General features: G+C 49.2%; 1 protein-coding gene across 1 annotated transcript in view; it reads right to left on the bottom strand.

Moving 5' to 3' along the window:
• Positions 1–9,338, bottom strand: part of ITGB5 (integrin subunit beta 5) — a 63,397-nt gene extending 54,059 nt beyond the window's left edge. The window contains exons 1-2 of the mRNA XM_074828699.1: positions 8,994–9,338; positions 4,741–4,826 (exon numbers count right to left, since the gene is read on the bottom strand). Of these exons, the coding sequence (XP_074684800.1) occupies positions 4,741–4,826; positions 8,994–9,105 (198 nt within the window). The 5' untranslated portion in view covers positions 9,106–9,338. The remainder of the gene's footprint in view (positions 1–4,740; positions 4,827–8,993) is intronic.
• Positions 9,339–14,425: the final 5,087 nt, after the last annotated feature.

Genomic DNA, 14,425 nt, shown 5'->3' with positions numbered 1-14,425 from the left:
CGAAAGGCAGCCCCACACCAGCTCAGATGTGGCACGTCGGTTCAAACCCCAGTCCCTGAGCAGAAGTCGCTTCATAGTTCATTAAGCAATTTGGTGCTCCCAAATACCTGCCGACCATCCGCCTGCATGCCTGCTTCAGCGAAAAATGCAGCAGGTACCCCACAGCAGGCAGGAACCACCCCAAGCATTGCTTCGTGACACAGAGAAGCATCATTTCAGGAAGATCCCACCTAGTCCGTGTTAGTAACGCTGGCTGCTCGCAGCCTGGTGCGCTCTTTGCGGACCAGCCTCTGTGCTAACAAGCTCACAAAAGCAAATGCACACAAGTGGACAGAGTGAATGGAGACAACAGTGTGACAATTACATGCTCATCAGTTTGACAGTTTTAAGACAAATTGCTTGATTCATGTTATAAAAACGGAGAATAGCACTGACTGTATCTAACTGACTATATCTAACTACTGACTAGACATGTCCCTAACCATTTTTTGCTTTAATCAGTCCAGTTCTGCATTAATTCAGTCTGAAATATGCCTGCATTTTCCATTTAAAAAAATGACATGTTCCCTCTAGGGAGATCCTTGATTTTCCTTTCTCATTCTCCAGACACACATTCCTGAGATGGGAGAGGATGGGGTACAAGCAACCTGCTGGAAAACAGAGGGTGCCATTGGGGAAATCTCAGTTCAATTAATCAAAACAAAAATTTCAGTTTAATTAATGTAATTAATGTGCATCTCTATTTTGTATGTACACACCTAAATGCATCCACATCGGTATGGTGTGGATGAACACACAGTGTACACACACCTAACAAACAAGGAGCCTCTGCACGTTGGTATGCTGCTCCCCAAAGCAGCAAACAGAAGGTAACAGCAATGTAATGACATAATTCTAAACCCCATACTGGTACTCCTGAATGGTCTTTTGGAGAGTATCCCCCCTGCAATCACTCCAGATAGGTTTATCATGAACACAAACACCACCTGTCTATCACACCCCACCTGGCAGCTCGGAGGGCAGCGCTGAAGCCACTTACAGAGCTCCCTGCTCTCCCTAGCAAGCCCAAGAAGCCCCGCTGAGCCTGGGCAACCTGACACCATTGCAAAAAAATCAATGAGCATCCTCCCCTCCCACCCCTGAAAACCAGGCTGCCACAGAATTCATAGCAACCCCACAGGCCAGCGTGCAGTTTCCAGCCAGAGTCTTTCACCAGCAGTGTGTCAGCAATTTGTAGTCATTTCCAGCTTCTTCTGAAGCTTGCAGGAGAAGCTGAGGAATCTCCTCAGATTCCAGCACAGATGGAAAGGGCTGCAACAGTCTCCATCACCCAAGAGTCACATATTTCTCTGACAGCCCTGTTTCAAGGCATGCTCAGGCGATGGTTAAGGCCACACATTCATACCTCCTCTTTTCAGTGCCATTTAAACAGATCACCTCATTTAAGTCCTGCCTTTCAAGGTATTCTTCCACGAGCCAACAGAATCGATGTCTGCTTCCAAATTTCCAACAGCCCAAAGACTTGTGGTTAGCTCAGCAGCCCCTGGGGGCTCCGGGGCTGCCGGATAGCAGAAGCTGCTATCATCAACTCATTCATCATCACCCTCTCGGATGGGAGCAGAGATACTGAACACAAGCAGAAACGAACAGAGGCTGATTCAAGCCAAGGGAATGTGATGCACCCCGTACTAACAGGTTAGGAGCCATAAATTTATAGCATCTTGACTACTCTGTTGTACGCATGCTCTTACCCTCACAATTCAAGGCAATGTAAACACAAGGAACCTTATGCCACTTGGAAAACCATTGGGATAGGGCTCCTTGTATCTGCAGAACTGCTTTCATGCACTCCTAACCCCTAGTTGCAGTCTATGAGTGCTTGAGACTTTCTGCTCCTCTGCGGTCTTGCGGGGCATAGATCCAGGAGTGCAAGGGGTGATGGAGGAGGATGCAACACTGCAGGAGGCTTGCATGAAGCATGACCATCTCCGGGAAACAGCATGGCTTTCCTACTCAAACCGCTTCTCTCCCACAGCCGAGGGGTCCCTCACAGCATCAGCACTGCCAGGCACCCAGGGGGACAACGCACAGACAGATATGATGGCACCGCCAAGTGATGTTATTCCCCAAAGGGAAGAATATTACATATGAGAAGGTATATATATATACAGGAAGATATAATAATATATATATAAGCATATTTTGTGTATATCTATTATATATACACAAGGTGTAGAGATATTTATTATATATATAAAACACATACACACATAATATATATAATTATATATAGAACTAATATATATATACACTTATAAACTTCTACTCTATATACTTCTGACAAAATTATGAATTGTTGCCTACATAGATGACAACAGCTGGCCGTTTGCTCCCAAACCTGTTAAGTAAATGCAAAGGGAGCAGAAAATACACACTAATCAGCCGATTGTGTTTCTACCACAACATAACTAGCATCTGTGGAAGCCACTCCAAAATCTTAGTCCTGATACTTAACAGCAACAGAGGTATAGAATTTGACTGGCATATACACTCACTGGCAACGTACATAGCGAATGACAGCTAATGGAAATAGCTAAGGAAAACAGACTAAAAGCAATTTAATAAGCATGCCTGACTAGGCTGCAGCAGAGGGAAAGGAAATAAGGTGGTGAAATGACTATGCAAAGAAAGTGGATATTAAGAGTTTATAATATTACTTTAAAACTTTTGAAGTCAAAAACCTCTAGGTATCTTCACAATCCCACTACCTCACCTGATGATCTCAGTTAAAGGGAAATAATTAGAGTTTCAACCAGTAAATTCAAATAAGAATAGAATTAGGATAAGAACTCGCTAAGTTTTAGCATGCAGCATGTAATGGGGACAGCAGCTTTTAAACACGCAGCTCTTGGCATGAAACACCTTCAAATGTATTTTTAAATAGCTGCTGCAGGCTAAAGGTCAGAAAGTATTACAGCACTTCCCTGTAAACACCCGTCTTCCTTCTTGGCCTCTCCATTCCATTTAGGAATATTTTTTTTTTTGGTAACTCTCCTGTTTGCAAGATAAGAGTCAGGCTGCCAGTCCCATGGGCTGCTATACAATTAGTGGTCACAGTGACCACCAGATAAACATTTCCACTGGCAGCATTTTGCAAGAAGTTGTCTTTTGATGCCAAGAATAAAAAAAAAAAACAAACAAAAAAAAGCAAGTTATTGGGTACCCATAGCTTAATAGCCAGCGTTCCTGGATCCAATCTCACCACCGCAGATTAGCTGGCTGGAAGAGGAGCTCTTACAGCTGTTTACAAGATGTCTCAAAAGTGGATCTATTGCTTTACCCTTTCCCTTCTGCACAGCATTCTCCTTGATGGAAAAAAAAACATGAAAGCTATTACACTGTCAGGTAGCATAGTGTTAGTAGCGTCAGGAGGTCTTCCTTGCAGAGCTGCAGCTGTGCATCCAAGTAAGTGAAAATCCAGTAAAACAAACCTAGAGAGCCAGAGGCTGGGGTACCTCCTGAGACCCAACCAAACCACGGGGCTTGGGAGCCCCCCTTGCCCCATGCCCATCACCATCCATCCCCATCCTCCACCCTGAGGGGCTGCAGCCGCCCGGGACAGGGCTGGTGGAGGAGGGCCAGGAGCAGCAGAGGGGCATGTGGGCAGCACCCGCATCCGCAGCTCAGCATCACCAGCTATAGCTGCAAGGTGAAGTGTGTGCTCAACCCCACAGCTTTCTTCCCCCAAAACAGGACTGGGACAGCCACACTAGAGGAAAAAGGGTCAGCAGGGAACAGGAGAGCATCACTCCTGGCCCTGCCCATCGAGAAATTCAAGATCATCCACTGCTCTGGGGTTTTTCACAGCCCACAGCTGGTTCCTGGCACAGCAGCTGCGCCTGCAAGTAGGCAGGGTCTTTCCCTGCGTCTGTAAGCATCCATATTTCTCTCTTAAACACTTAGGACAGATGTAGGCACTAAGCAGACAACAGCTATCTACGCATCAGATGTTATCAGGTCCTTCACACACCTTGTTCTCTAGAAATCGTAAGTCTATGTGGTAAGAAGAATATTTGATAAGATATATATCTAAACTCATAAGCAGTCCTTAGGGAGCAGGGAAAGATATTTGCAATTTCTCACAAACCAAGGAGGCCAAATTGAATTATGGGTGAGTAGCCTCAGCACCAACATAAGGATGCATTTTCACCCCAAAGAGCACAGTTAAGCTGTGTAACTCATCGCCATGGCATGGATGCCAGAAGCATGGATCACCCCCCAAAATGACACAATAGATTCAGAAAGGAGAATTATCTTTGTTACAGACAAAGAGCCCGTGCCATGTCAGGCCATGCAACAAGGGACACGTAGCGGGACACCAGCCGGGGGCTTGGGGCTTTTCAGGGAAAGAACTTTTGAACAAGGGTCTCTGCAACACAGAGGCCATGCAGTGACCCAGCACCCACCAAAAACAAGAAGGTAATTGAAAGGACAGAAGGACTGAAGGAACAGTGCTGCTCTGTTGAGGACACGCAGGGGCCAGTGGGGTCAGAGACTTATTTCCTATGGTGTCAAGGAGCTGAGGAGTCGCATACACCCAAAATACGCTCGGCATGGAGCACCCGCTGCCCTCACCCACCCCTTCTATCACGGGACAGTGTCAGGAACAGGCAAGGTGGGGGAAGAGCTCCCTTCCTGCATTACAAAAGCATGCAAGAGAAACGAGGTATGCCCACCTACCTCTTTGGAGCACCAGGCACACTTGGGATGGATGAGGAGACACTCTTCGCAGGACGTGGCACTTCCGCTGGTACACAGATTGAGACCTTCAGCAAGAAAGAATGACAGAGAGAGGGGTGGGCTGAAGAGTTCCTTCACTCCAAAACAGTGTTCAGTGGTTTTTTGAGATATTCTAATGTTAAACATATTGTAAGTTCAAACAAGAACAAAGAATCTCCCTGGAACTTAAAAGGCAGGACAAGGTTTAAATCTCTCCTCACCTGTAAGGAGGTCTTGTTTTCTTTTCCTTCCCCAAGAAAAATGAAAAGGACAGAAACTTGTGCTGGAGACTGAGAACATCTAAAATGACTGGTGATTTTTCTTCCCTCTTTTTCAATGGTTTCTGGTTAATCAAAGAGTTCAGCTATTCATCTTCCTAATTAAGTACTTGTATCACTGCCCACAGAAGGCAACAGCTGTTTGACCAGCCTGAAATACACAGGTGGCCATCCAAATCCCTCCAAGATGGACTTTTAAAGTCACACTAGGCACATCTTCTCAATTTTTCCAGCTGAATATATGGGGGCCCTCCCCAAACTTTTAATCTTAAAGCAGCCTTGGAAGACACTCGTCTCACCATTCCACAGGTGATTTCCATAGTGGACTCATGTTACAGTAAATTACTTTTAATTTATTATGAGAGTCATTTCCCCAGGATATCCAGGTTAAGCCAGGGAGTGTGTCTGCACTGGGACACATCCAAGGCTGGCTGAGGTGGAAGACACCATGCCACAGCCGAGGGCTCTGCGTCCACTGAGGCAGCAGCGATGGTCTTTGCTCCTGGATTGCTGATGTCCAGCAGCACAAGGGGTACCACGTCAGTTTTGCTTGCAAAATCCACAACATGGGCTTTGGGCTTTAAAAATAAAGTGGAACCACACAAGTTAAGCTGAAGCAAACATCAATGGTACTGGTTTTGAATGCAGCAGCTTGTTTAAGCATGCCTGTGGCTATGAATGTGCCCTTCGATACCACCGATGCCCCAGTTCCCCCGGGTGCGGCTATTAACTTCTACTGTCAATAACTCATTAAACAAATCTTCAACTGAGGATATAGCACAGAGGCTGCACACTCCAAATAAAATGCCTCAGGCTCAAACTCTGAGTCTGCTGTTTTTTCCAACCCAAATGTCAATAAAAGCATTGTCAGGCCTCTATTTTCAGCCAGTTGCATCTGCAGATACCATTGCACCACGCTGCTGTTGGGTGCGCAGACTTGACCATGGCTGCTGAAGAGCCACATGGAGTTGTCTCCTGTCCCAAGAACTTACTGCCCAAGAGCTTTAGGAAAGGGATTTTTACTATAGCCCATGTGAATATCGCACCAAAAAATTAAAAGTGGTGGCTGGCTGGGTCACTCCCATCCAGCGCAGGGCTGTGAGCGCAGGAAGCAGTGAATCAAGCCGGACAGCTGGAGGAAAACTTAGCCCTAGGCTAAAACCAAAAGGAAGATAAGTAGGTCCTGTCAGTAATTCTCAGTCATTGCTGAGGCATGATTGTGTCAGAGCCCCGCACTGAGGGGGCTCTGCTGCCCACAAGGTGGTTAACTCTAACCCGGGAGTGCGAAGCCCTGGACTTTCTCTATGGCTCTCATTCAGACCGGCTGCTTGGGCTCATTCATACCAAACAAGGGCCTTCTTAGGGGTTTTTTTTGTTGCTGGCTGTTACCACATACCCAGGCGTTTCATTCCTTGTTCACATTCAGAATTTATATTTCAGACCCTGGACACTGCAAGAGCTCAAAACATAAATAGGTAATATAAAGTAAAATGTAACTTGTTCAACTGAGCTGTAATTTGCACAGAGATTAACACTTGCATTTACAAACCCTACAACACAGCCCAAAGACTCTCCTCGAGAGCTGCTGCTCTGGCAGCTGTGCACAGGGTAACACAGCAAAAATAATGGGCTTTATAAAGCAAACACTTGTGTTTGTACCCTGGCTACCCAGTCCTGGCTCTCCCACAGCTTCACTTGCCCGTCTGCATGGAAATAGGATAATATTTACCTCTATTCCTGACTGCTGGATTTTTGAGAGTTTACTTAGTAACAGTAATATCTGAATGAAAACCAAGGTCTCCTCCTTCCACCGGGTGCCATGACCAAAGCAGCCCACGCTCCTGTGGCCAGCCACGGGGTGACATTCCTCCTGGTGGCAGCTTTTGAAGTTTCCAAGTATGCTTTTCTTTCCACTTCGGAGCAACACCAAACCGTTTCCAGCATTGTTGTGAAAACAGAGCTTTGTGAAGCCCTCTGATTTTGGGCTGAAACATGAGCTTTTTGAGTTGGAGTAAAAACACACAGGATTTTCCAGATGTAAGTCTCTGCTGTGCTTGATTCAGCACAGTCTTTACTGAATTGGGCAAAGGAAGGGCCTGAAGATGCCCATGCTAGTCCAGATGCTGGGGCGAGTCACCTAGTAAGACTGGAAGAAACACAGTCTGCTCCTTGATTCCGATACATTTAATGAAACCACTCCTGAATTCCAACTAAACTTCTAATAATGGAGAAAGTACCATCCAGGATTTAGCTGAAATTACTCCAGAGGAAAATAATCACCCCCCTCCCAGACTGCTGAGCTCCACATCCCACATATGGTCCTTCGCACTGATTCTGCTGAGTCCTAAGCCCTACACCCTATTTCATTTTGCAGAGCAGTATCCAGCAGGCACAAAGAGCACCTCCAACCGATACCCTTCCCTCAGGCTGAGCCACAGGAGAGACCAAAGAAGCAGAGGAAGACAGTGCATCCCACTAGACAGCCGAGATTTTAATACATCAAACTACTGAGGCTGAGCAAGATAGGCAACTCTCATGAAAGGTACTCAACAAATTTACTTATAAAGATGCTCCAGGCAACCAGACCTCATTTTAAACCTGTTCTGCAAGAAATCCTAGTTTGGGCAGGTCCTCAAACTGAGATGAATGTGCTGGCTTGCTTGGGGGAAAAAAAAAAAAAAAAAAAAAAAAAAAAAAAGTGATGTACTTTATACAGCTAAGTGTGAAAAAAGATCATTTTATTTATGCTTGCAACAAGTATTCCAACAGCCTCGTCCCTGAGATGGTCTGCTGCACTACTGAATCATCAAATCAAAGGATCAGACCCACTAAATAAAGCAAGATAAGAAAAACTCTTATGAGTTTTTGCAGTCGCGTGCCACAGCACTCTGCAAGATCAGTCTCTTGTTAAGATAAGTCATTAAAACATTAACCATTAAAACATTAAGTACTGGAATGGTGGACTCAGGCATTTTGTGGGTTCCCTCCATGTCAAAAAAAGTTTCACAAAGTGCTCAGAGAGGAGAGAAATCCCGTTTCCAGTACAACTGGTGCAGTGTCACAAAGTGCACTGAGGTCTCCGAGTGTGCCCAGGAGCCCCGAGAGCATCCCCACGGGGGACAGGGACCACTCCCTGGGCTCGGGAGCCCCGAGAGCATCCCCATGGGGGACGGGGACCGCTCCCTGGGCTCAGTGCATACGCGGGTGGGGGAAGGATGTAAAGTGAGAGCGGGGGAAGGACATAAGGTGAGAGCGGGGGGATCGGTCGCTGGCAGAGCGAAGGCTTGTGGCCTCGTGCTGCTGTTCCTCATCCAATCAATTAATACACACTGCTGGGACAAACATCCCAGGAAAGCGCTTTTCCCCGACCAGAAGTGGCTATAGCTGATTCTATTAAAGCGCGTCTATAGAGCGCGGTGCCTATAATGCTGTTCCGTGCTTTTTAACGCGAAGGTCTGAGATCACGCCCCGCCAGCCCGAGGATGCTGTCCCCGCCGCCCCGCAACCGGTGCCACAGCGGGCGGGGGGGGACCCGGGGCGCAGACCCCCGGCGCGGCTCCGAGGTCGCCCCGGGGCCGGAGGGGGAAGTGGGGAGAGCGCCGGCACCGGCCGCCCCCCCGGGGCCGAGGGAAGCGGGGGGCGGCGGCGGGCCGCGTCCCGCCGGCACCGGGGCTGGAGCGGGAACGGGCGCACACGCAAAATAGAGCGCAGGGTGCCGGTGGGGAGATGGGAGCGGGGCTGAGGCAGCCGGGAAGCGGGGCAGAGAGGAGGAAAAAACCCGTAAACCGTGACAAAAGTGCACCGAAGCAGGGCAGAGAGGAGGAAAAAACCCGTAAACCGTGACAAAAGTGCACCGAAGCGGGTTTAGGGGGATAATCCGCCCTCCGGGGCGGCGTTTGCAGGGCCCGGAGCGGTGGGGAGCGAAGCGGCCCTTACCTCTGCCGGGCTGCAGCGGGGCGGCCAGGAGGAGGAGGCGGAGGAGGAGGAGGAGGAGCGGGGGGGGCCGGCGGGCGGCGGCGGGGGCCGGCAGCCCCCCTCGGCGGAGCATGGTGCGGGCGGCCGGGGCGGCCGGGCAGCCCTTCCCGGGCAGCCCTTCCCGGCCGGGCCCTCCCCGCCGCCTTTTGTGCAGCCGCGGCGGCGGCGGCGGCGGGAGGAGGAGGAGGAGGAGGGAGGAGGAGGAGGAGGAGGAGGAGAAGAAGAAGGAGGAGGAGGAGGAGGAGGCGGGGGCGGCGCCGCGGAGCTGCCCCGGGTGCGGTGGGCGCCGCGTTCCGCGGCGGGACGGGACGGGACGGGTGTGCGTGTGTGTCTGTCTGTCTGTCTGGCCGGCCGTCGGTGTGTCTGCCCGTCCCGCTCCCGAGGGTGCGCTGCCACCTCTCCCCGCCCCGCCGCGCACGGGAGGCGTAACCCCGTAACACGCGGGCACGGCCTGGCCCACGCACACGGGTGGATGCGTGTGCGCGGGGACGGGGACACACAGACACAGACCGCATCTGCACACACGCCCACACTCGCACACACAGGCGGACATGCGTACGTGCAGGCCCGCGGGTGCGCGCCCACATCACGCGTGTTTTCATACACGCACACGCTTCCACCCGCCTGCGTGTGCGCACACGTACCTGCACACAGCTGCATGCCCAGGTGCACACAGAGGGGTACACCTTTCACGGGCACCCCCCCAGAGGTGCGGGTACAGGGCACACGCAGACACGTACCTGCAGGCAGACACGCACAGTGTGCGCAGACACACGCACAGTGTGTGCAGACACACGCAAAGTGTGCGCAGAGACACACACAGCGCGCAGAGACACGCACACACAGACGCGGGGCTCTGTACCCCCAGGCACACGAATACTACGCGCCCTCCTCGCCTGGCTCGCAGCAGGGCTTGCTCTCATTTCCCCACGGGTCAGTGGTTGCTCTTACGTGGCTTTTTCCTGCTTCAGGGATTTTCTCTGTGCAAACAGACTGTGTCCATCTGTTAAAGGGCTCTCCGAGCAAGGGCATCCGGGCAGCGCTGCCCTGCCTGCCGGCGCTGTGGCACTGTCCACGCACCCACCGCCTGTCCCGGGTGCGATGGGACATCAGCACTTCAGATCTAAAGGAAACGGCGGATTTATGATTGTGTTTGGGTTGTGGGGGAGCTTTCTGTTTTCTTCTGTTTCTGAAAGAAATCATAAATCAACCGTAGAGCTGATCACTGATTTTAAGGCAGTTTATAGTAACAGCTAACCCGTGGCCTGCAGACCTTCATGTCGCTTCAGCATAATGTCTACTAGATCTCACCACAGATTTTGCTTAAAACACATGCCCTCAATCCAGTACGTTGCATTTGCTGTTCTCAGAAAGACGTAATTAACTGTAATGCCACCTGCCAAAATCTCCCCTTATTTGCACTGATTTCCAATGCTGCTTTCATAAACCTCCCTGATTTCTTCAGCCTCTCCATACCCCTAGGAGACACCAGGTTTGGGTTTAAAGCGACTATTTGTTGTTTTAGGAAATACTCGCCTACAAAAGTTGTAACATTTTAACTGTCCTGGTACTGCTAAATCAGAGTGACTCCTAGTGTGGCTGTAGGAGCATTACAACCATACTGCTTGCAACCAGCGCAAAAATATCACTAAATGCCTCACTAAAAACTGCTGCTGTGGTAGGAACATGGTGCGTGAGTCAGGCTATGACCTACAAGTTGCCCTCGAGCTGTTGGCTGTGCGTGGGGAAAGGGGCAGCACCAAGAGCACAATAAAATGCATGCCATCACTCTTCATTAATAATAAAATTAATACTGGCCATGTTGTGACTGACCTGGAAATGCAAGACGTGATGTGCAGGGACTTCAAAGCAGGTTGTTCTTCTCTGGCGTATTTTTAATATTTCTGTGAAAAGAAAGAAAATGAAATGCAGATCCTGAGTTTGCATGAAACAAAGTACCTCATATGAGCCTTAATGCCCAGAGAAGCCTCATGTAGACCTAGAAGTCCCTTCTCAGATCTTCTGGCCATGCCCAAGTATCCTGACATACAATCACATGTACAAACATACATAGATGGTCGTAGGAGCAGGGACGCCTCCATCCCTCCTCCCTCATCTCTCATCCCTCATCTCGTGTCCTGCCATGCTGCCCAGGGAGCGCTGGGTGAAGGAGCAGATTCACAGAGGCAAGTGGTGAATGAGCAAGAGGGAGAAAGACTTGACTGTGGGATTTCAAGTAGGAGAGAAGAGGATTTGATGAAGAGGGGGATGACTTGCAGAAGGAATGTACCGCAGCGGGACCAGAGCCAGGCAAGGCATGGGAGCTCACCAGTCACCAGTTATATTTAGCTCGGCTCAGATGAGGTTGAGCACCTGCCCTTGCTTTCTGTGGGTGTCTGTGGCATCACTGCAAGCACCCAGTGCCTGCTGTGCCCAGGCTGACCTCACCCTGAAGACCCCACAAGAAACCTCTGAGAGAAGGGAGAAGGTCGGGAGCTGCTACTACACATTTTTTGAGCCGTGAGCTGTTGTCAGTGCTCAACATCTGCTATCAGTCATGTACCCTCATTATCGTAGTTTTCAAGCCAAACCCCTGTGAAGGTCCCGCAGATTCACAGGCCATATATCTCATCGCAGTAGACCACTGCTGACCCACAAACCATAGTGCAGGTCCTGGGCTCTACAGGGAAAGACCCTGCAGAGGAGGAAGTGCTGCAACTTCCCCCATGAGAACAGTGTTAATACCCTTCTCCGAAGCCAGCACTGCACTCTTCCCCTCACACGCAGCAGCAAAAGGGGGTGTAATTACACTAATGACCAAGCCAGCAGCTGTAACCTCAAGAGGGGACTTTGGGGCGGTGGAACACGGGGTGGGCAGCTCAGCTCCAGAGTGAGCAGGCAGCCTTGTGTCCCTTGAGGTCAACCATGGACTGGGAAATGAAGCATCAGCAGAGGTAATGTGTGGCCTGAAATGGGGTCCTCAGGGAGGGTGTTTGTATAAATCCTTCCAGCTTGATGGTGACAGGGGTGCTGGACCAATGTGTGCTGGCTGCTTTTCTGGGGTCAGGGACAGGGTGGCAGCAGATACCCAAAAAGAAGATTTCCTCCATGTATGAAACCAGATGAGCCTTCATCTTCCTCCTGGGATTCCCTTGTGATGAATAAGGGACTGACAAAAAAGGGTTTTAGTGCCCATGTGTTAATGAGATTATTAATGACAAAGGGATCATATAAACCAGTAGAAGATGAGTTTGAGGCAGCACCACAATTTTGAGATGGGAGCCCAAAAAGGGGCTCTGTCTCCTGGGGATTGTGAAAGGATGACCTGCAACAAAGTCACTCTTGATCTCCAGGAACAGCCATCACCACTCCCCATGTCTTTTCTCTCTTGACCATCATGTCTCCTGTCTACACAATGCCATTCTTGAGGATCACTTAGTCCATGGGACTGAGATTCCTCAGGTTTCTTCAAGTAATTAGGTGCCACAAGGGACCTTGAACTTGGATTTTGAGTATCATTGCACAGTTCTACTGGAACAGAGAGAAAAAAATACCCCAGGCTGGAAAGGCCTGATCTTTGTGCTTGTTTTCTTATCACTTGCATTTTAAAGCTATGGTCAAAGCAGGACATAAATCCAGTGTATCTGACCTAGGCATGCACTTGCAAGCAATGCAATTGTAAGTTAGTTCTTTGACTCTTTTATAATCAGTCAAAACAAATAAAATGCTTTATCAGAGATACTGTGGGTGTTTTAAAGAAAGGTTTTCATTGTCATATCTTCCTCGTGGCAGGAAGAGAGGATAAAAGCATCTGAGTCACATCTAGATGTCTGCCATGGCACTGAAGAGGTTCTAGATTTTCAACGATGACTCCTCTTTCTGCACCAAGTCAGAGCAAATGCCGGTCCCAGAGGCCCAGCCCACAGCCACAGCCTGTTTTAGTGTGACACTCCACCTCTGCCTTAATGTTTCACAAACTACTGCCTTGATCCCACATCAAAATCCTGGGACATCTCTGACTTTCTCTCATTTCTATACTCTGTGGTATAAGTTTAGGGTTGCTACTTACTAGCAGCTCCAGCTGGAAGAGACATCTTCAGAGTGGATATAACTCACTATAACCTCATTATTGTTTATAACTTCCGCAACCGCCGTACCTGCAGTGAGCCATAGGATCTCAGGCACAGCTCTCTGTTGTGCCAGAAAGACCAGCTAAGACATCTAAGATTACCTATTTCCAGAAGTCACAGTGAAGCCAGTGCTGGCTGGAAGAGGTCTCCAGATGCAGCCTGGCCTCCGACACCGCCGGCACGCAACAGGTCCTGAGCATCACTCAGTCCTTTGGTCCAAGCAGCTCTCCATACAACAAAAGATGGGCAAAACTGGAACCTAGATGATGATCAAGCTGGGCTGATTTATGGTTTTAATAAAAAGGAGTTTTGGGGGAGCTAGGGTCAAGCTGGATCAGGGATATGAAATAAAAGGCAAACTAGTTTGAACCTTGGGGACCTCCACCGTGCTACAAACAGTTCTTGCATTAGGAAAACACTTTCTCTTCCTTTCCAGTTCCTTACCATGCTGTTTGCCAGGTCCTCCTGGCTGTGCTGCAGTGGGAGCACAGAGGCTCACACGGTGGGCATGGGGGGGCTTTGCCATCCCCACGCTGCCTCCCCCCACAAGCCAGCTCACACACCTGACTGCTGGGTTTTTCACAACCATTGAAAAAGTTTATCTCCTGCTTTTTCCAGGGAAGCTACAAACAAATTCCAATTCACACAAAATCTGTGTCAGTAATAGGCAACAATCACATGCCAAAAATGGCAATGATGAATTTCATCCTTTCTTAAAGAGTATGTTCTCTCATCCAGCTAAAGATGCATCTCATGCTGCTGCTGCCTGCTATAAAAATAGATATAAAGGTATCTATTTTTACCATCGGAGGACCAACCTCTCTTCTCAGCTACTCAAGAGCAATGCTACCACTCCTGACCTGCTGAGAGGAAGCATTGCAATAATGCTGGGAAGCAGAGAACAGCACCTAAAGCCTTCTTGCCAAGTTTCGTCCCTCTCCTACATGAAAAAGGGCAGGGTTCAGAATAAATCTCTGTGCAAGTCCATGCCTGGAGCTGTTGGGCTGGAAAGCAGCTTTAAGGTGCATAAACATCATGCCTTTAAGGTGCATAAACATGAGTCCTTCAAACAGTGGCAATGGAACCAGACCAAAGCTGATAAGTTTTGGCATTCATACAGCTCCCGAAGCAGGGGGAGGGGCTCTTGTCTGCCTGAGCAGCTGTGTTCAGGAAAGTCTTACTGATGTGCTGAACTGAAATGGGTGATGGATGTCGCCAGACATGGACCACCCCGAAAAATATGCCCTGATCCCCGGAGTTAAG

This window comes from Strix aluco, chromosome 6 (assembly GCF_031877795.1).
Source record: "Strix aluco isolate bStrAlu1 chromosome 6, bStrAlu1.hap1, whole genome shotgun sequence".
NCBI lineage: Eukaryota > Metazoa > Chordata > Aves > Strigiformes > Strigidae > Strix > Strix aluco.
This window is presented reverse-complemented; position numbering and strand designations above follow the sequence as displayed.